A 20,455-nucleotide genomic window follows, 5' to 3' on the forward strand; every position below is an offset into this window, starting at 1 on the left:
CGCGCGCTCCCGCGGCCGGGGGCGCTGAACGGCTCCCGGTGCCCGGTGCGGCGGCGGCCCGAGCGCACGGCACACGGCTGCGGCACTTCACGTTTATTGCCCCGTGCTCCGCAAGGGTAACCGGCTACGGGATACCGGACCGAGTCCGCCGCGAAGGGTCGGGAGCGCTGCCCGCGGTGACGGACGAGCTGAGGCGGCCCCGCTCCCTCGGAGAATCCTCCCCGCGCTGCTCCTCGGTGCCCGCCGCCCGTGCACCGGCTGCCTGGGCGTCAGTCATCCTGCGGGAGGGAGGAGCGAGGTGCCGGGGACTGGGCCGAGAGCGGGCCAGCCCCGCTTGCAGCCGGTGGAACCAGCCAGTTGCCCCGGGGAGCGTTTCCTCGCCGGCCCCAGGACAGGCTGCCCGGGGGGTGCAGCGGGAGGTGCTCCCGGTGCTCCGGAGGAGGCGGAAAGCTGAGGCTGGGTTGTGCTCGGCAGGGCATCAGGAAGCAGCTGGCCGGTGGTACTTACATCCAGGTCATCCATGGCTGGGGGGGGAGCTTTTTCTGTCACCTTCTCCAGCATCTGGGTGAGAAACAAAAGGCTGGATCCCCAAATGCCTGGTGTCCCCCCATCCCACACACCCCGGGATGTGCCCCAGGATCCTGAGGCTGGTGGCCCAGCTCACCTCTGCGTACTGTTCCACCATGGCCCTCTCCACCTCCTCGTCCCCTTCCCAGTCTCGCCAGTTGTCGAAGTCAACGGAGAGCCAGGCTGGCTGTGGGCACAAAGAGCATCCCCTGAGAGCGGGCAGCAGCACTGCAGGGACCTGCAGCCCAGAGACAGCTCCTGGGCAGGCGAGGGGTCTGCTCAGACTGGAGAGGGGCAGGAAGCAGGAGTCCCTGGTCATTGGTCCTGCTCCTTAGTGTGTGAAGGAAAAGGTTTGCCACATCCTTCCTGGAGGGCAGGAGTCTGTGAACTAGTGGTGATTATCAGGATGGGCTTTTTGGGAGCTCTTGTCTTGGGGTCCCCTGTGTGTGTTCTGGGGGCGGGTTGGTTCCGAGGAGCCACGAGATGCTGAGTGGGGATAGCACACACACTGAGGCACCAGGCACCACACACACTTTGATGTTCTCCTTGGTGATGCGCGGCCAGGCCACTTTCTCCTTCCACTTCCTCATAAAGCAGGTGATGGAGCGGTCAGAGCGCTTCTCCCGTGAGTCCTGCCAAGAGACCAGGGGTGCCTCAGTGTCTGCTGGGCTCCCCTCTGCACAGGGTTAAAGCTCAGCCCTGCGCAGGCTGTGGGGTCACAGAACCACAGAGACAGGTTGTTTCTGGCTCAAGGCAGCACCGTGAGTATCAGCCCCAGGGCTGGGGCTCTCAGGCTCAGCCCACTGAAGCTCTCAGGATGGGCAGTGTTCCATGTTAAGCAGTGCTGCTCAAGCCTGCACAGATCACCTCTGACTCTGAGCCTGACAGAAGCTGTCAGAGAACAGTTTGTTGGCAGGAAACCTCACCTTGGAGTTGACCCTGGCGTACAGATTGATCTCATTGTAGAACTCCACGCCGTCTGCATTTTTGCAACTGCCAAAACATTTTAACAACCAGGCTTAGGAGTGAGCCGAGGCCACGCGTGCTGTCCTCTCTCAGAGTCCTCCCGGTCCTGTGGCGCACCCCCGGAGCAGGGCCATGTCGGTCGGCAGGGCGGTGGCAGCTCACCTGAACACCAGCCGGTGATCCTCGATGTCAACCTTCACATCCGTGCTGTCCTCGACACAGAACTCCAGGTACACGTACCGCGGCCGGTCGTACCACAGTGTCTTTGCGGGCTGCCTTGGGGAGGAGCAGAGCAGCGGGTGTCACCAGCGGGCATTTCCCGGTGCCCAGCGGCGCTCGGCAGGGCCGGCACGGGGGGCACGGGCACGTGTTGCCCGTTCGGACACGGGGCGGGCAGTGGGAGCCGGGCGGGTGCCGACCGGGCGGTGGCGGTGGACACCGGCCCCGTGACGCTCCCCTCTCCCGCCCCACACTCCCCCGGCCGGCCCGTGTCCGCTCCCCTCTGCCTGGCCCGGCGCCGCTCCCCGCTGCTCCATGTCCGAGGGTCCCGTCGGGTGGTGCCCCGGCCGGGCACCGGGTCCGTGCATGGGTTACGGGCGCTGCCTGTCCCGTCCGGCCGTGCTCACCTCGCCATGGCGGTGCCGACCCCGCCCCGCGCTATTTCGGGCCGGGGGCGCGGCTGCCGAGTACGGGACCGGGCCCGGGACAGCAACCCCGGACAGCCAATCCCGGGACAGTCAAATCCGAGACAACCAATCCCGGGAGAGCCAACCCCGGGAGAGCCAATCCCGGGAGAGCAACCCCGGGACAGCAACCCCGGGACAGTGAAATCCGAGACAGCCAATCCCGGGAGAGCCAATCCCGGGACAGTCAAATCCGAGACAGCCAACCCCGGGAGAGCCAATCCCGGGATAGCCAATCCCGGGAGAGCCAATCCCGGGATAGCCAATCCCGGGACAGCCAATCCCGGGACAGCCAATCCCGGGACAGCGAATCCTGGGAGAGCCAACCCCGGGAGAGCCAACCCCGGGAGAGCCAACCCCGGGAGAGCCAATCCCGGGAGAGCCAATCCCGGGACAGCCAATCCCGGGAGAGCCAATCCCGGGACAGCCAATCCCGGGACAGCCAATCCCGGGAGAGCCAATCCCGGGACAGCCAACCCCGGGACAGCCAACCCCGGGACATGGCCCCGCCCATGGCCCCTCCCGCTCCCGCCCCGCGGTGCCAAGATGGCGGCGGCGGCGCGGCACCGGTAACGGTGGCTATGGAGGGGGAGGGCGGCTCGCTGGGCCCCGGCGAGCGCTGGGCGCCGGTGGGCGCCGTGTCGGCGGAGGAGGATGAGGAAGAGGAAGAAGAAGAGGCGGCCACGGGGGGAGAGTCGCCGGAGTCGGTGCCGCGGCTGCGGGCCGAGCGGCGCCGGCTGCACGGGGCGCTGCTGGCGCTCGCCTCACACTTCGCTCAGGTGCAGTTCCGGCTGCGGCAGGTGGCCCGGGCCGGCCCGGCCGAGCAGCAGCGCCTGCTCCGCGACCTCGAGGATTTCGCCTTCCGCGGCTGCCCCGCGCCGCTTCCCCACGGTCTCGGCGGCGCTCCGGTGAGTGCCCGCGGCGGGGCCGAGCGTAGAGAGCACCGGGTACCGGCGTCCTGTGGCTCCCGGCCCGCGCCGCCTGCCCCGGGGTCGGTAAATGGGCCTGACCCCGCTGAAGCGCATCGGGAGCTCGGCGATCCCGCTGCGGCTGCAGTGCCCGCGGTGCTCGGGTGTGCACGGAGCTCAGCACCGGCCGTGCACAGGCCCCTGCTGACTCGGAGCCAGCTCGCAGCGATGAGTGGTGTGTCACCGCTCCACGCCCTGCCACAGCACAGGTGACTCACAGGATCTGGGATATGTACATGTTATTTTGGCCACTTTCTTCCTGGATCCTGGCCTTGCGGGATGGGATGAGGGTTCTTCTCACCAAGCGGTCTGGAGAGGTGCTTCCCATCCCTGATCAGATGAGGTGATGTAGTTGGTACCTCTGCTTGGTGCTCAGACACATTTCTCTCTCAGGCTGGTTTGCAGTGCTCACTAGTGAAGTACATGAGCTGCAGGAGATACTCCTCATGTCATAATCCTGTTCTCTGTGGCATGGGTATGACAAGAAGTCTTCAATTTTATTTACTGATAACTTTTTTTCAGGGCGAGCAAGAGAAGCAGGAGCAAATTGAGGTCCAGAAGGAGAAGCACAGAGAGCTGATCCTGCAGCTCAAGACACAGCTGGATGACCTAGAAACCTTTGCTTACCAAGAGGGCAGCTATGATTCTCTACCACAGTCTGTGGTTATGGAAAGACAACGGGTAAGGCTCAGAAATCCTCCTGCTGTATTTCCTAGCCTTTGTGAGTGTCTTGCAGACTGTAGGCACTCATCAGCCTGTATTTCTCACCAGCAGCTATAATAGAGTATCAGGAGTTTGTCTACATGTGTGAACCTCTTCTGCGTCTTGCAATTATTTCTGTGCAGCACAGGTGTCCTGTTTCTGAGGGAACCTCTGGGAAAAGAGTCCTTGAAGCTCCTGGGCAGCAGTGCCACATGGTGAAATCTCACTGCTCACTTGTGTTTTGCAGATGATTATAAATGAGTTGATAAAGAAGCTGGACATGGACTTGAGTGAAGATTTTGCAACGCTCACTCCAGAGGAACTGCGGCAGCGGGTGGATGCTGCCATAGCACAGATTGTGAATCCAGCCAGGGTGAAGGAGCAGCTGGTGGAGCAACTGAAGACCCAGATAAGGGACCTTGAAATGTTCATTAACTTCATTCAGGGTCAGTGATGAGTTTTTGAACGAGCAGACTGAATTGCTTTGTAATTCCCTGACATAGTCAGGAAGGTCACAGATGTTGGGAGATGCAGCAACAGCTGCTGGGTCACAGGAAGGTGCAAATCTCTCTAAATTGATGGCGAGGAAAAGTATTGATAAGGAGTCTAGAGGGGTCTGAGGAATGTTTACCTTAATACTTGGGATATGTAGCTGAAATTCACAAAAGTGAAATAATGATATGAAATCCTTTTTGTAGATGAAGTTGGAAGCTCTGGTAAGGCAGAAGATGGCCACTGTGACTGTGGAGGCTCCTACAAACCCAGCACCCGGCCTTCTGGGAACAGAGGTGGGCACTGCTGGGCTCAGCACTCAGCAAACCTCCAGCTTCTCCCTGAATTCATTGTCTGCTTTTCCCTGGCAGCTGGTTTCTCTTCTTCTGCACTCCCTCTCCTGCAGGCCTGTGTCCTTTTCCTTTACCCTTTCCTTTACTCTCTGTCCATGGGATCATCAGAGTAGTCACAGGCGTGTGCATGTGGCATGGAGGGTGGGCTTGGTCCTCAGCGGAGGTCAGGATGAGACTGCTGATACTTGGTACAAAACACACTGTAATTTGTACTCTTCAAGCTCTGAGCTCTGTGAGCAGGTACAATGAGCTGGGGGGATCCAGTGTCCTTTAGATTTTGAGACCTTCCTACTTATCCCTTGAACCTGCTGGAAATACAGTAATGTAGCATGAGGCATCAGAATGCTAGCCTGAAGGGATTTTCAGATATTTGCACTCCCTTTGTGTGTATGAACAAGAAGATTTGTTGACTTCCTAATGAGAGTGTGTTTTTCTCTTTTCTCCCCTGGTCAGTGAACCCAGAAGATGCCAGAAGGATGCAAGAAACGGGCCTGCAGCTCATGCGCCGCGTGCTGGCCGTGCTGCAGATCTTTGCTGTCAGCCAGTTTGGCTGTGCCACGGGTCAGATCCCTCGCACCCTCTGGCAGAAGGACCGAGACAACCAGGACTTCTCCCCCTTAATTGAGAAACTGGAGCTGTCGGTGGAGCGGGTGAGGCAGCTTGCCCTGAAACACCAGCAGACAGAGCATGTTATCTGCTCCTCTGAGCTGCAGGACGTTCCCCTGGGAGGCAGAGACGAGCTGACTCTGGCTGTGCGCAGGGAGCTGACGGTGGCTCTGCGGGACCTGATGGCTCACGGGCTCTACGCCTCTTCCCCAGGCATGAGCCTGGTGTTGGCCCCCATCGCATGCCTGATTCCCGCCTTCACGCCCTCGCCGCGGACCATGCACCCCTGGGAACTCTTTGTCAAGTATTACAACGCTAAGAACGGACAAGCCTTCGTGGAATCGCCAGCTCGAAAGCTTTCCCAGTCCTTCGCCTTGCCTGTGACAGGAGCAGTGGTGGCTACCCCCAAGCAGAGCCTGCTGGCAGCCATCCACACGGTGCTCACCGAGCACGGCCCCTTCAAGCGCAGCGCCGACTCGGAGCTGAAGGCGCTGGTGTGCATGGCGCTCAACGAGCAGCGCCTGGTCTCGTGGCTCAACCTCATCTGCAAGTCTGGAGCTTTGGTTCAGTCTCACTACCAGCCCTGGAGCTACATGGCCAACACCGGCTTCGAGAGCGCGCTCACCCTCCTCAGCCGCCTGAGCAACTTGAAGTTCAACCTCCCGGTTGACCTGGCTGTTCGGCAGCTGAAAAACATCAAAGATGCTTTTTGATGTGTTTTTATTGTAGATCATTCGTTTTCCACTAGTAGGCAGCTGTTGGGCTCGAGAAGCCTGGCTTTTGTAAGACCAAGTTTGTCTCTTTGGTACCTGCTTTTAGGGAAATCTTGGGGTGTCACGCTGGCAGTGTGTTGTGCGATGCTGCCCCTGCACAGCAGCTGGAGGCTGAAGGTTGGGCAGCACCTCACCCTGCCCACTCCCTGCTGCTCTCTGGCCAAACTGCCCTGCCCAGTGGCCAATGACTGTTCTGGGGGGCAGAGGCCTGGCCACGGGGCCTGCTGGTGGGGGAACGCCCATGGGACGTGCAGCTGAGCTCCTTTGTGGTTGTTTCTCACAGTCTCTGCTCCACCTTGTGCATACACGATATGTGATAAACAGAGGTGAATTTATAACACGATATCCCTCATGGAGGAGAGAGCTGGCAGGTGTGGAGGCACCTTGGGGGCTGCCTGGTCACACGGGACTTGACCTCCCCCGGCTGGATTAGGAGAGGATGGGGGCCGATCCAGAGGTGCCCGGGGTCTCCCCCAGCAGCTCCGCAGTTTGTGTCCCTTGGGGCGCTTTGTCCGACGGATCCAGCTCCTTGTTCAGGCTGTTGTGTGGGGGTCAGCGCAGCGCGGTGTCCCGTGAGGTGTATTAAATACCGCTCTAGTTCCTGTGGGCTGAGCCTGCCGCCATCCCGTCTGCTCTGTCCGTTACCGGGGCTGGGACGCGCCGCCCGCCGTGCCCGGGGAGGGGGAAGGAGGGAAGCGGACACCCGGTACGGCCGTGCCCGGGGAGGGGGAAGGAGGGAAGCGGACACCCGGTACGGCCGTGCCCGGGGAGGGGAAGGAGGGAAGCGGACACCCGGCACGGCCGTGCCCGGGGAGGGGGAAGGAGGGAAGCGGACACCCGGCACCGCCGTGCCCGGGGAGAGGGAGGAGGGAAGCGGACACCCGGTACGGCCGTGCCCGGGGAGGGGGAAGGAGGGAAGCGGACACCCGGTACGGCCGTGCCCGGGGAGGGGGAAGGAGGGAAGCGGACACCCGGTACGGCCGTGCCCGGGGAGGGGGAAGGAGGGAAGCGGACACCCGGCACCGCCGTGCCCGGGGAGGGGGGCGGACACCCGGCACGGCCACTCGGCAGCGGCTGCCGGTGTCGCGGCGGAAGTGACGTATATCACTGAGCGACAGGCGGGGCCGCCGCGGTCCATTTCTCTTCCGGCCTGGGCGCCATCGCAGCGGAGCCTCGGTAAGTGCGGGCGGGCGCGGGATCCGCCGCCATCCGCGGCGGCGGCGGCTGGGGCGGGGATGGCGGGCGCGGTCTGACTGCCGGCTGCTGCCTCCGCAGAGATGGGGAAGTTCATGAAGCCGGGGAAGGTGGTGCTGGTGCTGGCCGGCCGCTACTCGGGGCGCAAGGCCGTCATCGTGAAGGTGAGCGTGGGGCTGAGCCGGCGGCTCCGCGCCGTCCTGCGGGGCGAGCCGGAGCCCGGGGGACGGCACGGGCACGGGTCCTGCGGGGCGAGCCGGAGCCCGGGGGACGGCACGGGCACGGGTCCTGCGGGGCGAGCCGGAGCCCGGGGGGCGGCACGGGCACGGGTCCTGCGGGGCGAGCCGGAGCCCGGGGGACGGCACGGGCACGGGTCCTGCGGGGCGAGCCGGAGCCCGGGGGGCGGCACGGGCATGGGCAGGGGTCCTGCGGGGCTGGCGCGGCCGCGGCTCCTCGGTGCTATCGCCGCCACCGCCCGTTGGTTTCAGAACATCGACGATGGCACCTCGGACCGGCCGTACAGCCACGCCTTGGTGGCCGGCATTGACCGCTACCCGCGTAAGGTGACGGCTGCCATGGGCAAGAAAAAGATCGCTAAAAGGTCCAAGATCAAGTCCTTCGTGAAGGTTTATAACTACAACCACCTGATGCCCACCCGGTGAGTGCGGCCCCGGCAGTGCTGCTGCAGGCACGGCCGGAGGAGTCTTGGCTGCTTTCGTGGTTCTTCTGTTCTCTGCTGAACACCGGGAGTTACCGAGGCTGTTAATGATGTGGCTGAGTGAATGTGAGGCTCAGGCTCTGCAAAAGGGAGTTGGGGGTCTGGGGCTGAGTGGAAATACTGATGGGCTTTTGGAATAGGGTAGCTGATCTTCCCTTTGCTCAGGGGGTGTCAGCAGCTGAGCAGTTTGAGACAGCTGTGGGGGTCTGGAACTGGCAGAGCCATTTCTTACTGTGCCTCAGAGCTCCCAGAGCAGCTCCCAGGCACCACAGAGCTGGTGGTGGAAACAGCTCGAACACAGCTGCGTATCCCTCAGAAAAAGTGTGGCTGTTCCCTGTATAGGCTGAACTGAGACTGCTTTAATGGTTTGGTGATTCCTGAACCGAGGAGACTTGAGGAGCTGTAACTCCTTTACTGGACACTAGGATGAGTGTTTGGTTTTCAGCCCTGTGCCAGGTACCATGCCCCTTTTGAACCATTCTGCCCTCTCCCAGGTATTCTGTGGATATTCCCCTGGACAAAACTGTGGTCAATAAGGATGTGTTCAGGGATCCTGCTCTGAAACGCAAAGCAAGACGTGAAGCCAAGGTGAAATTTGAGGAAAGGTGAGTTGGGAGTTTGTCTCCTCAGTGGTGGTGGTGCTCATCCCCAGGGTGAGGACTTGGTGTGGCTGTGCTGCAGCCTGTGAGTCTCCAAGCTGGCACTTGTGCCCCAGCTTCTTTGCATGCATGTTTGTTGAGCGTGTTCTTTTCACCTCTGTGTGTGTGTGTGCAGCATTGTGCCAGCACGTGCAGGGCCTTCAGGAGCCAGGGATGATCTGAGAACATGCTGCCAGTCCATCCTCTCTTATCACTGGGCTGGGTGGGCCAGGGCAGTGCTGACACTTTGTGTGGGAGTGCTTGGGTTGCTGATATTTCTTTGCAGTTTTCTGTTCAGAAGCTCCTTCAGAGGAGGGAGCTGTGTGACCTCAGTGGGATACACAGTGTCTCAGGCAGCTCCTGAGCTGTTCTCCACGGGCATCTCCCCCTGCCACACGAGGTGTCCAGCAGGATGGCCGTGTCCTGTGCTTGTTGGGGTGGAAACTAGCACAGTGCAGGTGTCCTTCATGAGAAACCTGGGACCTGGCTCTTGCTTCCCTTGGAATTTCAATATTTAAAGTGGGTTTAGTTTGTAGCCCAGGCCAAAGACATCAGGTGAATTGCCTCTGGGTGAGCTGAGTGCTGCATTCTGTCTGTCTGGGACAGCTCAGGTATGGGTTTGGTGCTGTTGGCTGCTAGTATACATCCTTCTCTAACCTGTGTGTTCTCTTTCAGGTACAAAACCGGCAAGAATAAGTGGTTCTTCCAGAAGCTGCGATTCTAAAGGTGTAACAGGGTTGCATCAATAAATGTTTATTAAAAACTATGAATTTTTTGTTATTTAAAAAACAAGCAGTGGCCTTTGTGGTGTGGTCATGCTTCCTCTGTGTGTCTAAGAGCCAGGAAAGCCATTGCAGTCCAGATGAGCATCAGTGCATTTGTGGAGCCTTGTGCAGCCCGAGCCGTGGGTGCAGGTGTCACCTCTGGACTGCTCCAGGTGTGGCCATGTCACACTGTACTAGAAATGGGATGGTGACAGCACAGACTCTTGAGTTTAGTTGCAAAGAGAGCTTGTTTTATTTTTCCAGATCCTCTTTTATAGACAGTTCTGAAAAGGTCCATAAAGTTAAAACTTTGGCTGGTCATCAAATTAACATCACTATCATTGGACAGTTAGGAACAACACCTTTCGACTGTTTCTTACAAGTAAACAATAAGGAGACAAACACCACCTGCAAAGGTTGTTTTCCTTCTCCAAGGGCTGTTTTGAGTTCCTCCTCACAATTTCTCAGGCCAGTGTGAGAAGGTAGTGTGACTTAGTTTCACACAGTCACTGCTGATCTCACATTCAGCATCCACATGGCCAGGGCTGCACATCCCTTCTGCAGCTGCAGGGTGCTTGATATTCCTGCCACAGGGCAAATCTCTTAACTCCCAAAACTGGGGTGATCCCTGTGAGAGAGGGAAGGTGAATGGATGATTCTGGGTGTCTGTGCACAGTGATTTATGTGGTGACTGACCTGTGGCTGTTGGATTTTAGCTTCCCCAACGGGGCAGTGCTGGCTGCTGGCCAGCCGGGGAGCAGGGGCTGGCTCGGGTTGTAAAGGAGCAGGAAGAGTTTATTTCTGTGTTAGCTGTTCTGTTGCTGGCAGGGCAGGTGGGTGCTCAGGGAAGGCGAGTTAAGCGGGCCGGGGATGGGGGGGAGATGGAGGTGGTGAGGAATCGGGCGGGGCTGGACGGGCCCGGCCTTCCACCGCCCCGGGGCCGCGCTCGGAGGGGCCGGGGCGGAGCGAGGCCAAGAAAACGAAAGCGAAAGGCGAGAGCGGGGTCCCGGCAGCGCGGGGCGAGCGGAGGGAGCGGTCCCGGCGGGCAGGGCAGGGCAGGGCAGGGCTGGGCTCACCGGGGCTCCGCTCCGAGCGGGGATGGATTCGGAGGAGGTGAGGAAGAGCTGAGCCCCGGGAGTTGCGGGCGGGGGGCGGCGCAGCGCGGCTCAGACCTCTCCTGTCTTTAGGAATCTTTCATCCGGCTGTTCCCCCCGGAGGCGCCGCAGGACGAGGGCTCGGAGGACCCCGAGCAGCTCCGGAGGGAGGTCGAGCGGCTCAAGGTGGGTTCGGCTGTGCCGAGAGAGGGCTTGGGCGGCCGGATCCCGACTGTCCCGGCTCCGCCCGGCCGGCCTGGCCAGGAGGGAGCTCCAGTCTTTTCTGGGACTACGAGTCAGAGGCGGCAGAGAGGAGTAAATCCCATCTAGAGGAGAGGCTGTTCTAGGGTCCAGGCTCACTCCCAAAGGCACAGCCGGGGCTGGATGGCTGGTGGGGGTGACACAATGTCGTCAGGGTCTTGCTGTCTGATGGTGCTTCTCACAGGAGTTTTACAGTGCTCTGGAGCAAGACCATGCAAAGCTACAAATAGCCAAAAAAGCTGCAGAGCAAAGGACACAAGAGCTGAAGAAAGAAGAACTTAATAAAATTTTTGAGCAACAGCTGTCTTTAAATGAAGATGAAGAAAGAACCCACCAGGTCAGTGTTCAGTGGATGTGTCTTAGGCTTGGAAGGGTGGCAGGGGGTGCAGGGGCTGCATCACGCAGGTCACTGCTCTGAGGTCACTTGTTTGGGATCCAGCGGAGGTTTCATGGGAAACATAATGCCTGTGCTGAGAAGTGCAGTGCAGCAGCAAGGGGAGGGCTGTGCTCAAAGAGAGGAACCAGGGCAGAGCTACAGACAGTCAAGAGCAGGAGAATGGGGTGGAGCTGTGTGCCCAAAGCAGTGCTGTGCTCAGAACAGAAGTGTACTGCAGCCCCTTGTGTCCTGGTGTTCCCTAATTCCCACTCTCTCCTTCCTTCCTTCCTTCCAGATTTTTGCAATAAAGGAGGAGAACATCAGATTGAGGCAGGAGAAGCAGGTTCTGAAAAATAAACTGGAAGAACTGAGGGTCCTCTGGAATGATCCTGTGAGGGTAACAGAGCGTGTGTGGGCACTTGGGTCTGCTGGCAAGGGCACAAGCCTGGCTAGAGAAGCTGCAGCTGAATTCAGCTGGGCACTTTGTGATGACGGGAACAGCTCCTGCTAGCAGGCAGCTCCTCTGCCAGGGCCAGGAGCTCTGGTCATGGCTTTGGGATTCCAGACACAGCCAGAGACTAGGAGAGACTCTGCTGAGGTTCTCCAGCTGTTCATTTGAGCCATGAGTTTATTTCTAGTCTGTGGATTGGCAGGGATATGCCCTGTGCAGGGTCCAGTCTCCTCCAGGTGCTGTCTGTACTTGAACCTAGATGCTATCTGCCTTGCCCGAAAAGAAAATGGTCTTTAAGGGACTCACAGTAAACAAGGACGACATGAACAAGCTGATGCTCACCCCGCTGATCCGCTACCCTCTGCCAGGGGGCTCAGCTCTCATCACCTTTGAGGAGGCAAAGGGTAAGTGTGAGAAGAGCACTGCTTTGGCCAGGTGCTCGATCATTTTGGGGCCTGCCCTGTGTCCCCTCCCTGTGCCAGAGTTTGGTGCTGCCCCTCTCCCTGCTTTGTGTGGGGCTGTGCCCCCTCTCTGACACCTTTGCTGTGCCGTGTCCTGTCCTGGAAAGTGCTGGGAGTGGGCAGTCACTCCCCTGTGTTGGGGGCTCTCCCTGCCCGCAGTGGCCCAGAGGATCATCGAGCTGAGGGAGCACACGGTGGAGCTGAGCTGTGGGGAGCTGGAGGAGCTCGACCAGTGCAGAATGCAAGTGAAGGCAGTGCCAGTGGAGCTCCTGCTGCCATCTGCCCTGGAGGTAGGGCCTGTGGGTCCCCTGCTCCTCGTGCCATGGAGCTGCCCTGGCCACGCTGCTTCCCCCGTCTGAGCCTGCCTCGACCAGAGCACAGCTACCAGCCACAGCCAGCGCTGCTCTCCTGAGCTCTGGAGCCAGTCCTGCCCTGGCACTGACTGGCCACTGCCACCCACAGATCAGGCTGACTCAGAGCAGCAGGAGCATCCTTGTGTCTAACTTGCCCAGCCTGGACATCTCCAAGGATGGACTGCTGGACAAGCTGGAGCTCTTCTTCAGCAAGACAAAGAATGGGGGCAGCGAGGTGGAGAGTAGGGAGTTCCTGGAGGACTCTGACCAGGTGGTGCTGACCTTCACACAGGATGGAGGTGTGTGGGGTGTGCTGAGCTTGGGTGGCTGGCAAGGGTGGAACAGCCCAGTCCTCCCAGGGAGGAAATCTCCTGAGAGCAGAGGAAGCTGTGTCTGGGGAACAGGGAAGATAGAGTGAGCCCCAGGCTATCCTGCCTCCCCCAAAACTGTGCTGGGTGATTGAGCTGGGCACTGTCAGCCTTGGTGCCTATGCCAGGAACAGAACCCTGGAGCTTACCTGGGATCTGGGCAGCTCAGGACTTTCCTCTCCATATGCAGTGGCAGAGCAGCTGATTGAAAAAGGATTTATCCAGGTGCCCATTGGGAAAGGGACACACGAAGTCAAAATATCACCATGCATGAGTGCAGACATCTCTAACATGCAGGTAAGGGCATGAACCCTGTGCAAGCAGCAGCCACCAGCCCGGGCTGAGGCAGCACGGGCCGGGGGGCTCCCGAAGCCCCTCTCCCTGCACTGCTCTGCAGCTCATCCCCTGCTCTGTCCAGCTCCAGCCCTCCCGCTGCCCCAGGACTGTCCTGCTCTTGGGCATCCCCGACGTGCTGAGTGCGGAGTCCATGAGGGACGCCCTGGAGATCCACTTCCAGAAGGCCAGCCGCGGCGGCGGGGAGGTGGATGCCCTCGCCTACATCCCGGCGGGGCGGACAGGGATGGCCGTGTTCGTGGAGGACACGGGCTAGTCCTGGCCAGCCCGAGCCTCAGGAGCTCCGTGCGTCCGTTGGCCGGCGGGCACGGGGGAGATTAAAGCGTCTGTTGAGGGCACCCACCGTGTCTGTTGTGTTGGGGCCGGGCCGGGCCGGGCGGTGCCGGGGGGAGGCCGGGCCCTTTCCCGGCCGCGCTCTGAGGGGCCTGGCCGGGCCGGGCCGTCCCGCGGGGCCCAGGGCGGGGCGGCTCCGCTTTCGCTTTCATTTCCCCGCGGCGCCGGGGCGGAGGCCGGAGCGGGCCCGGGGCCGCAGGGCTGGGGTGGGGCCTGGCGGAGAGGGCCCGGTGTGGCGGGGCCCGGGCATGGCGGGCCGCACGCTGCGGGTGCAGGGCTTCCCCGCCGAGCTGCCTCCCGACAGGGCGGCCGACAAGCTGACCATTCACTTCCTGCGATCCCGCAACGGCGGCGGGGACATCGCCGACATCCGGGTGCTGCCCGGCTCCCCGCCCTGCGCCCTCATCACCTTCGAGGCGCCAGAAGGTATCGCCCATGGGACCCTCGGGGGCCCGGCCTGTCCCGCCATCCCCATCCCCTCTGCCCTGTCCCCCCGTCCCCATCCCCTCTTCCCTGTCCCGCCATCCCCATCCCCTCTGCCCTGTCCCATCCCCATCCCCTCTGCCCCGTCCCACCATCCCCATCCCCTCTTCCCTGTCCCCCCGTCCCCATCCCCTCTTCCCTGTCCCGCCATCCCCAGCCCCTCTTCCCTGTCCCCCCGTCCCCAGCCCCTTTTCCCTGTCCCCCCCAGCCCCTCTTCCCTGTCCCACCATCCCCAGCCCCTCTGCCCTGTCCCCCCATCCCCAGCCCCTCTTCCCTGTCCCACCACCCCCAGCCCCTCTTCCCTGTCCCATCCCCATCCCCTCTGCCCCGTCCCACCATCCCCATCCCCTCTTCCCTGTCCCATCCCCATCCCCTCTTCCCTGTCCCATCCGCAGCCCCTCTTCCGTGTCCCATCCCCAGCCTCTCTTCCCTGTCCCATCCCCAGCCCCTCTTCCCTGTTCCCCCATCCCCATCCCCTCTTCCCTGTCCCATCCCCAGCCCCATGCCTTTCTGTCTTGCTTTCCCCTGTCCCACCATCCCCAACCCTGACATCACCTTGCCCACCCTGTCTTGCCTGTCCTTGCTCTTTCCTACCTGTCCTGCTGTCCCCAGCCCCACCATCCCATATCCACCCCCACGGCCCCACTGCTGTCCTATGGCTGGGCTGATGTGGGTCCGGGTGGCTTTTCCCACCAGTGGCCCAGAGGATCCTGAAGGTGAAAAACCACGTGCTGGCAATCGGAAAGACACGGTACCCACTGGAGGTGACACCGCACGCTGCAGAGCTGAGCCCCGATGAGGTACTGAGGGGACATGGCAGCCCCAGCTGCTCCCACACAGACTCTGTGCCTGGCAGACAGCTCAAAAAGGGAGACCTCACTCTCTCCTTTCATTTTAATTACACTTAAATCCATTTCCATTCATATTCAAATGAAGATTTTTTTTCTGTGCTAATAGCACAGGGACAGGCAGGCAGGCTGTGTGCTCAGTCATCTGGCATTTGTGTCTGTCAAATGAAGGGTAGTCAGGCTGGAAAGAACAGGCACTTTTCACCAGTCCATCTGGTGCCACATGGGGGAGGATCCTGTTAATGCCTTTGCCATGTCATCAGCTGGACATACAGTGTATTGTTCCTCTTTCCTTCTCAGGAAAGCTTAGGATACAGACATGCTGGTGTCTAGGGAGCACTGGAGAGTTCTTGCCTCTTCCTCCAGTCTCAAGAGACTGTGGCAGCAGCCATGTCTCATGTTTTCATGTCTGAGCCCCAAAAACAAAGGCATGGGAATTAGCCTGATCTTGCAAATCTTTTTGCAAGCCTGTGGTGCCAAAACTGCTTGAAGATCTGGAGGTGAAGCTCTGCAAGGGCAAGAGAGCAACTGCATTTCAGATACAGAAACAATAGTGGATTTCATGGGTTTGGGCTTTTTGAGGAGCTCTCAATGTGTAGAAATGTGGCCCTATCTCTGCAATTTCCCCCTCTGACTCTTTATTTGCAGAAAGCTTTTGACAAGTGCAGGAGTTGCTTAGTCTGGGTCTTTTGGTCCTGTCTGTGTCAGGGTCCATCTTCTCCTCAAAGTAGGATGCTGAGAGAGAGAGGTGGAAGAATCTGTCATCTCTTCTGTCACAGTAATGCAGGGGCCAGGTGCACTTGCCTTCTCCTGTGCCTTTGAAAGGGCACAGGAGGTTTGGTCCTTGCTCTCTCACTCCCTTGCTATCTCCTTGCAGATCTTCATACATGTGTGCATGACAATTGACTATGGCAAGCTGGGAAAAACCCTCCTGAAGGGCTTGCACAAAGACTACAGCAATGTACAGTTCAGCTTTGACTCGCAGAATATGCACTGCATAGTCCAGGGATCATTCACTGAGCTGCAGACCTTCAGCAGAGACCTGCTAGACAGTGTGAACCTCAGGAGCCAAGAAGCTGGTGAGAACCCCCTGCCAGCTTCCAGCAGTGGGGCCAAAAAGATGGGAATGAATGATCACCAGCAAGTGCCTGACTCCACTGAGTCAGCACAAGAGACAGCAAAGCTGCCAAATTCGGACCAGCAGCATGAAATGGCAGCTAAAGTCCCATCACCTCAGAGCCCAGTGGGTGGGGAAGCTGTGGAACTTATGGGGAAGCTGGAGGACTTTTCCCTAGCAATGGACTTGGACATTTACTTGTACATGCAGAGGTTCTGTGCTGCTGAGTACCAAGGTGTGCTGCACCGACATCACGTGAATGTGGTGGATGTCAGTGGTGATGGCATTACTGTGTTGTACCTCCAGCCATCTGGAGGGCTGTCTGGGGACACAGATGCCTTGAGACAGGCCCACATGGCCCTGCAGCAGCTCTACCAGCAGCTGGAGGTGAGCCTGTGCAAGGAGAAGGTTGCTAAGGAAGAGCTGGGAATGGACAGTGAGGCGCTCAGGGCTCTGATTTGTGACCTGCAGAAGCTGTATCCCCAGTTGCTCTGCCATGAGGATGTGAAGCAGCTTTATCTCGTTGGAAACCTTGTTGATGTGTCCCAGGCCAAGCAGTTCCTTCAGGATTCCATCACCAGGAGAGGTGCAGCACACACGGGTGACACACTGAGCAGCTCACAGCCCTCTGGCACCACAGAGGCTGCACAAAACCTGGCCAAAGTGCCTGTGGACACTTCAGCCACAAGACTTAGCCCAAGCAGGCCAGAGCTGAAAGGTGAGTTCAAGCTAGCTGCCAACTTCAGCGCTTTGAAAGCTGACAGGTCTCAGGCTGGCCACAGCCTCTTGCTGAATCAGGACTCTCCATCGATGGGAGAGGTGCAGCTTTCTGGGAAACATTCATCAGAGACAGATGCTCCTGCTCTGAGTGCCTCAAGGCCACCGACGCAGCAGTGTCGGCCTCCCACCCCTGTGGCAGATAAAGTTCTGGGGTCAGCAGCAGAGCCTCAGCAGAACAACCCCACAGAAAGGGACCATGCAGAAGGAGGCACCAGACTCACAGGAAAAAAAGCGTCGTTGCCCTTTTTAGGCAAAGAAAACAGCACTTCTCAGCATCCTGAGGACTCCAAAGGCTCAGGTCCTATTGAGCCCCATTTCCTTGTTGGCATGTCCAACACCTGTGATGTGACATGGACCTCTTTTGCTTTAGGCTCCAAGCCCTCTGCAGGCAGGTCTCTGCTGCGACGGTCCAACAGCTTCTCCCTACCAAGATCAAGGGAAAGCAACAACTGCAGAGACAGCAGCATCAGGGCCAGTGAGGAAATGAGCCTGGACTCTCTGCAGTGGTTTTACCTGAAAGATGTCTGCCATGCCACTATTGATGAGCTGTGCAGGGCTGGAGGGGTGCAAATCTCGGAGCGGCACACTGGGGACTGCACAGTGCTGACTCTGCAGGCAGCAGACAGCACAAGGCTGTTACAGGCTAAATGGAAGTTGGAACGTCTTGTGCAGAAGTGCCCTGACCTGGTGTGTCAGAGTGTGAGCTACTCAGAGCTCGCTGTTGATGGTCCTGATGACAGTGACCTGAGTGAACTGTGCAGCCTCTTGCGAGGAAAATCCTTCCAGGTTGGACTCAACATAGACAAGTATGGGCTCCATCTTGCCTGCCCCAAGGAGGTGCTACCAGGATTGACTGAGGCCTTCCACATGTTTTCTTCCAGGAGGCTCTGTGCCATGAAGTCTTCATCCATTTCTCCTGGACCAGAGAGTATGGGGATATCAAGTGTCATCCAGCCAAGCAGAAGCCCAGTGCTGGATGCAGCCCATCCTGGCAGCCTGAATTCCCTACAGCAACTGAACATCAGCAATCAAGCAGACTCTGCAAATGTGCTCGGGGCTCCCTGGGTGCCAGAGGCTGAGGAAAAGAGGTCCCCCAGTTCTTGGAGGTTCCAGCAGGCTTGGGGACAGGAGGAGGCCAGGGGCCATATTGATCCTGGGTTTGGGAGAGGAGGAATCAGCCTTCTGAGCCTTGGTGGAGGGGATAAGCCAAATCCTCCCGGCCTGAGGGAGCCCCAGGAACAGTGGAAGATAAAACTGTATTTGGGGGAGCCTGACACCACCCGGCTAAAACAAGTCTTGCCAGACAGATTCCAGTTTGCAAGAGACAAGAACAGAGGAGGCCACAATGAAGCAATGAGACAGCAGCACTGTCCAGTCCCTGCAGCTGATGGAGCTCCTCACTCTATGCCCACCTGGCTATCCAGGGCCACGGCTGCTGAGCCACCACCAGCTGTGACCCAACAGGCACCTGCAGCAGGGCTCATGGATCAGGGAAGGGACCAGTTCCCAGGGGGCAGGAGAAATGAGCAGGAGGAGCCTGACCTCCCATCACAGCAGAGAAGAGACCCCAGCCTTGGACAGGAAAGCAGCATGATCCCTCTGGACCAGTGTGATGCTTGCCAGGGCTCAGGTGTGACCTGCCAGGGCCCCTGCAGTCACACCTTGTCCAGGACATGTTTTGCAGTAGACAATACACAGCCAGATTGCTGCAGATCCCCCCCAGCTGTCCCAAGCTGCAAGATCTTGGGGACAGTGAAGATCTCCTCCCTGTCTCAGAGCCTGCCTGGATACTATCGAGACCCAACACTTCAGCTTGCTTACAGCATCCCTGATGGTGTGCAAGGGGTAGGTACCACCACAGAGCTTCCCCATCCCACTGCAGCCTGCACAGGGGGTGTCTGTCAGGGTGGCTGGGGGGGAGAAGAGCAGCCACAGCTCCCTGCCCCACATGCAAAGCAGCAGAGCCCATGTTTCATTAACCTATGAAAGGTAAAAAGCTCTACACCAGGTTTTGGAGCAGCTTGCTGCTTCTCAAGAGCATTTGTGAGCTCTGGTTTTAGTTGACGGTGACTATTGGCCCATGGGGATCATGGTCATCTGTGTAGTTTTCAAGCATCAAACCTTAGAAATCCCCTCAGGCGCACAACATTCCAGATGTTGTTTAAAATGTCTTATTCCTGTTCTAAGGTTGGGGACCCTCGCCCAGGATACCCTTACAAAGGGGGGAATTTTTGTGCCTTTCTGCCTGATAACAAGGAAGGGCTGAAGACAGCAAAGCTGCTGAAGAAAGCATTTGATCGTGGGCTGACATTCCAGATCAAGTCCTGCAATGGAGAGGAAAGAGTAACATGGGGCCTTATCCCCCACAAAACCTCCTGGGATGGAGGCAAAGCCAGGTATGGCCCAGCTCATCCTAAGCTTCTGGGTATGGTTGTGGGTTTTTTAGCAATTGGAGGAGGAGAACTGTGGGCTCCAGTTCAACGAATCCTGGCTCTTCCACCCTCCCAGTGGCAGAGTTGGTGCCTCCCTTTGCTTCAGCTTGCAGGGCAGCTGTGGCATGGCAGACCAGCCCTGGCACCCTCCAGCTGGAGCAAAAGCCCTTGCCCATCCCACAGCCATAAGTGGTGTGGAAACCTGTGAGTTCCCCATGGACAAGAAATCTGGGCCCTGTTCACTTACAGCCTTTTCCATGATAGTGCTGGGTACAAGCTGTGCCTGCAGGCAGCAGGACATCCACTCAGCCCCTGCTGAAAGGCTGGGGCAAAAATAAAGGGCTGCTGCTTCCACTGTGGTTTTGGCACACCAGCAGGACTTACCTTGCTTCTCTCTCTGCCCCACAGGAATGGCTACCCGGATGCCCAGTACCTCCATGAGGTTGGCATAATTCTGAATAAACTGGGCCTTAAGTGATTCTCCCACAGCCTGTGGCTTCCCTTTGCCTTCTTTTCCTGCTGAGAAAACTGCAGCTTAACAGAGACAGCTCAGGAAAAAGCATGTGTATGTCAAAGGAGCTCCTGCATTCCCCAGATGTAGCCAGAAATCTGCACATTAGCAAAGAGCAGCATCCCATCCCTGCCCCATGCAGGCCTCAGCATGGATCAGGGCTTCCCAGAAACTCCAGTTCCTCTCGGATGTGTGTCCTGCCAGCCAGTCACAGCTGACTGCAGGCTGAGCCCCATGTGGCTTTCAGTAGCAGACACAAACCTGGGCAGGAGTCTGCACCTAGTCCAGCCCCAGCTTCTGGAAGTCTCTTCCAGCTCCTGCCACTACAGGCAGGTTCCAGCTCAGCTGCTGCCAGAGCTGGGGCTGGAGATGAGTTGTCTTTAGTGTCAGCTCTTCACGCTGCCAGCTCAGGCCCCAGCAGACAGCCCCATGCTCCAGCCCCTCCCCAGCACCTGCTCTGAGGCCAGCAGGTGACCTGGTGCTCTCTTGAGGGGAACATTAACAGCTTTCAGCACCCACAGCAGCTGCCTCCCAGGGACAGGCTCTATGCTGACAAATAAACAGGATTTATTCTCGTGTTTGGTAGTGGCTGTTCTTGCCTTGTCTTACCCTCAGCCCAAGCACCCAGTTCAGTCCCACCTGGCTCCTGAGACACCCCAATACCAAGTGCAGAGCCCAGCTAAAGGTTTCAAAGAAAAAATCACCATGGCTGCCCTCCAGGAAGAGTGTCAGGAACAACGCTCAAGCCAACAATTAACAGTTGTCCCTGTGAGCAGAGGCATCTCCTCATGCTGGGAGCGTCACACTTT

The 20,455-nt window shown here is 58.8% G+C and overlaps 5 protein-coding genes across 5 annotated transcripts; 4 read left to right on the forward strand and 1 right to left on the reverse strand.

Moving 5' to 3' along the window:
* Nucleotides 1-78: 78 nt before the first annotated feature.
* Nucleotides 79-2,314, reverse strand: PTGES3L (prostaglandin E synthase 3 like). Its single transcript, XM_058857926.1, has 7 exons — nt 2,160-2,314; nt 1,696-1,809; nt 1,494-1,560; nt 1,101-1,199; nt 665-754; nt 508-561; nt 79-278 (listed from the first exon to the last, which is right to left on the reverse strand). The coding sequence occupies exons 1-7, from the start codon at nt 2,165-2,167 to the stop codon at nt 270-272; spliced, it is 441 nt and encodes a 146-aa protein (XP_058713909.1). The 5' UTR covers nt 2,168-2,314; the 3' UTR covers nt 79-269.
* A 422-nt stretch (nt 2,315-2,736) lies between these two features.
* RUNDC1 (RUN domain containing 1) lies at nt 2,737-6,055 on the forward strand. Its single transcript, XM_058857896.1, has 5 exons — nt 2,737-3,124; nt 3,707-3,865; nt 4,134-4,332; nt 4,585-4,674; nt 5,185-6,055. Exons 1-5 carry the CDS (start codon nt 2,798-2,800, stop codon nt 6,048-6,050), a joined length of 1,641 nt encoding a protein of 546 aa, XP_058713879.1. The 5' UTR covers nt 2,737-2,797; the 3' UTR covers nt 6,051-6,055.
* A 1,096-nt stretch (nt 6,056-7,151) lies between these two features.
* On the forward strand, nt 7,152-9,426 carry RPL27 (ribosomal protein L27). The gene is made up of 5 exons (XM_058857917.1): nt 7,152-7,286; nt 7,386-7,468; nt 7,793-7,962; nt 8,517-8,627; nt 9,336-9,426. Exons 2-5 carry the CDS (start codon nt 7,388-7,390, stop codon nt 9,382-9,384), a joined length of 411 nt encoding a protein of 136 aa, XP_058713900.1. The 5' UTR covers nt 7,152-7,286; nt 7,386-7,387; the 3' UTR covers nt 9,385-9,426.
* A 963-nt stretch (nt 9,427-10,389) lies between these two features.
* Nucleotides 10,390-13,411, forward strand: IFI35 (interferon induced protein 35). Its single transcript, XM_058857908.1, has 9 exons — nt 10,390-10,537; nt 10,612-10,704; nt 10,964-11,116; nt 11,451-11,552; nt 11,866-12,010; nt 12,227-12,357; nt 12,530-12,719; nt 12,979-13,085; nt 13,207-13,411. Exons 1-9 carry the CDS (start codon nt 10,523-10,525, stop codon nt 13,396-13,398), a joined length of 1,128 nt encoding a protein of 375 aa, XP_058713891.1. The 5' UTR covers nt 10,390-10,522; the 3' UTR covers nt 13,399-13,411.
* LOC131588860 (uncharacterized) lies at nt 13,406-20,408 on the forward strand. Its single transcript, XM_058857878.1, has 5 exons — nt 13,406-13,901; nt 14,655-14,758; nt 15,684-18,548; nt 18,891-19,099; nt 19,544-20,408. The coding sequence occupies exons 1-5, from the start codon at nt 13,724-13,726 to the stop codon at nt 19,611-19,613; spliced, it is 3,426 nt and encodes a 1,141-aa protein (XP_058713861.1). The 5' UTR covers nt 13,406-13,723; the 3' UTR covers nt 19,614-20,408.
* Nucleotides 20,409-20,455: the final 47 nt, after the last annotated feature.

This window comes from Poecile atricapillus, chromosome 27, assembly GCF_030490865.1.
Source record: "Poecile atricapillus isolate bPoeAtr1 chromosome 27, bPoeAtr1.hap1, whole genome shotgun sequence".
In the NCBI taxonomy this organism is placed as follows: Eukaryota; Metazoa; Chordata; class Aves; order Passeriformes; family Paridae; genus Poecile; species Poecile atricapillus.

What these genes read in the sequence shown, in the direction of transcription:
- PTGES3L (XM_058857926.1), bottom strand. An exon ending in TCACCAAGGAGAACATCAAA is followed by an intron (nt 755 to 1,100) that starts GTGTGTGTGGTG and finishes TTGTGCCCACAG; the next exon opens with CCAGCCTGGCTCTCCGTTGA. An exon ending in TGGTGGAACAGTACGCAGAG is followed by an intron (nt 562 to 664) that starts GTGAGCTGGGCC and finishes TTTCTCACCCAG; the next exon opens with ATGCTGGAGAAGGTGACAGA.
- LOC131588860 (XM_058857878.1), top strand. Translation starts at nt 13,724, where the DNA reads ATGGCGGGCCGCACGCTGCGGGTGCAGGGCTTCCCCGCCGAGCTGCCT. An exon ending in CACCTTCGAGGCGCCAGAAG is followed by an intron (nt 13,902 to 14,654) that starts GTATCGCCCATG and finishes TTTTCCCACCAG; the next exon opens with TGGCCCAGAGGATCCTGAAG. An exon ending in TCCCTGATGGTGTGCAAGGG is followed by an intron (nt 18,549 to 18,890) that starts GTAGGTACCACC and finishes TCCTGTTCTAAG; the next exon opens with GTTGGGGACCCTCGCCCAGG.
- RPL27 (XM_058857917.1), top strand. Translation starts at nt 7,388, where the DNA reads ATGGGGAAGTTCATGAAGCCGGGGAAGGTGGTGCTGGTGCTGGCCGGC. An exon ending in GCAAGGCCGTCATCGTGAAG is followed by an intron (nt 7,469 to 7,792) that starts GTGAGCGTGGGG and finishes CGTTGGTTTCAG; the next exon opens with AACATCGACGATGGCACCTC. An exon ending in AACCACCTGATGCCCACCCG is followed by an intron (nt 7,963 to 8,516) that starts GTGAGTGCGGCC and finishes GCCCTCTCCCAG; the next exon opens with GTATTCTGTGGATATTCCCC.
- RUNDC1 (XM_058857896.1), top strand. Translation starts at nt 2,798, where the DNA reads ATGGAGGGGGAGGGCGGCTCGCTGGGCCCCGGCGAGCGCTGGGCGCCG. An exon ending in ACGGTCTCGGCGGCGCTCCG is followed by an intron (nt 3,125 to 3,706) that starts GTGAGTGCCCGC and finishes ACTTTTTTTCAG; the next exon opens with GGCGAGCAAGAGAAGCAGGA. An exon ending in TGGTTATGGAAAGACAACGG is followed by an intron (nt 3,866 to 4,133) that starts GTAAGGCTCAGA and finishes TGTGTTTTGCAG; the next exon opens with ATGATTATAAATGAGTTGAT.
- IFI35 (XM_058857908.1), top strand. An exon ending in ATGAAGAAAGAACCCACCAG is followed by an intron (nt 11,117 to 11,450) that starts GTCAGTGTTCAG and finishes CCTTCCTTCCAG; the next exon opens with ATTTTTGCAATAAAGGAGGA. An exon ending in CAGACATCTCTAACATGCAG is followed by an intron (nt 13,086 to 13,206) that starts GTAAGGGCATGA and finishes TGCTCTGTCCAG; the next exon opens with CTCCAGCCCTCCCGCTGCCC.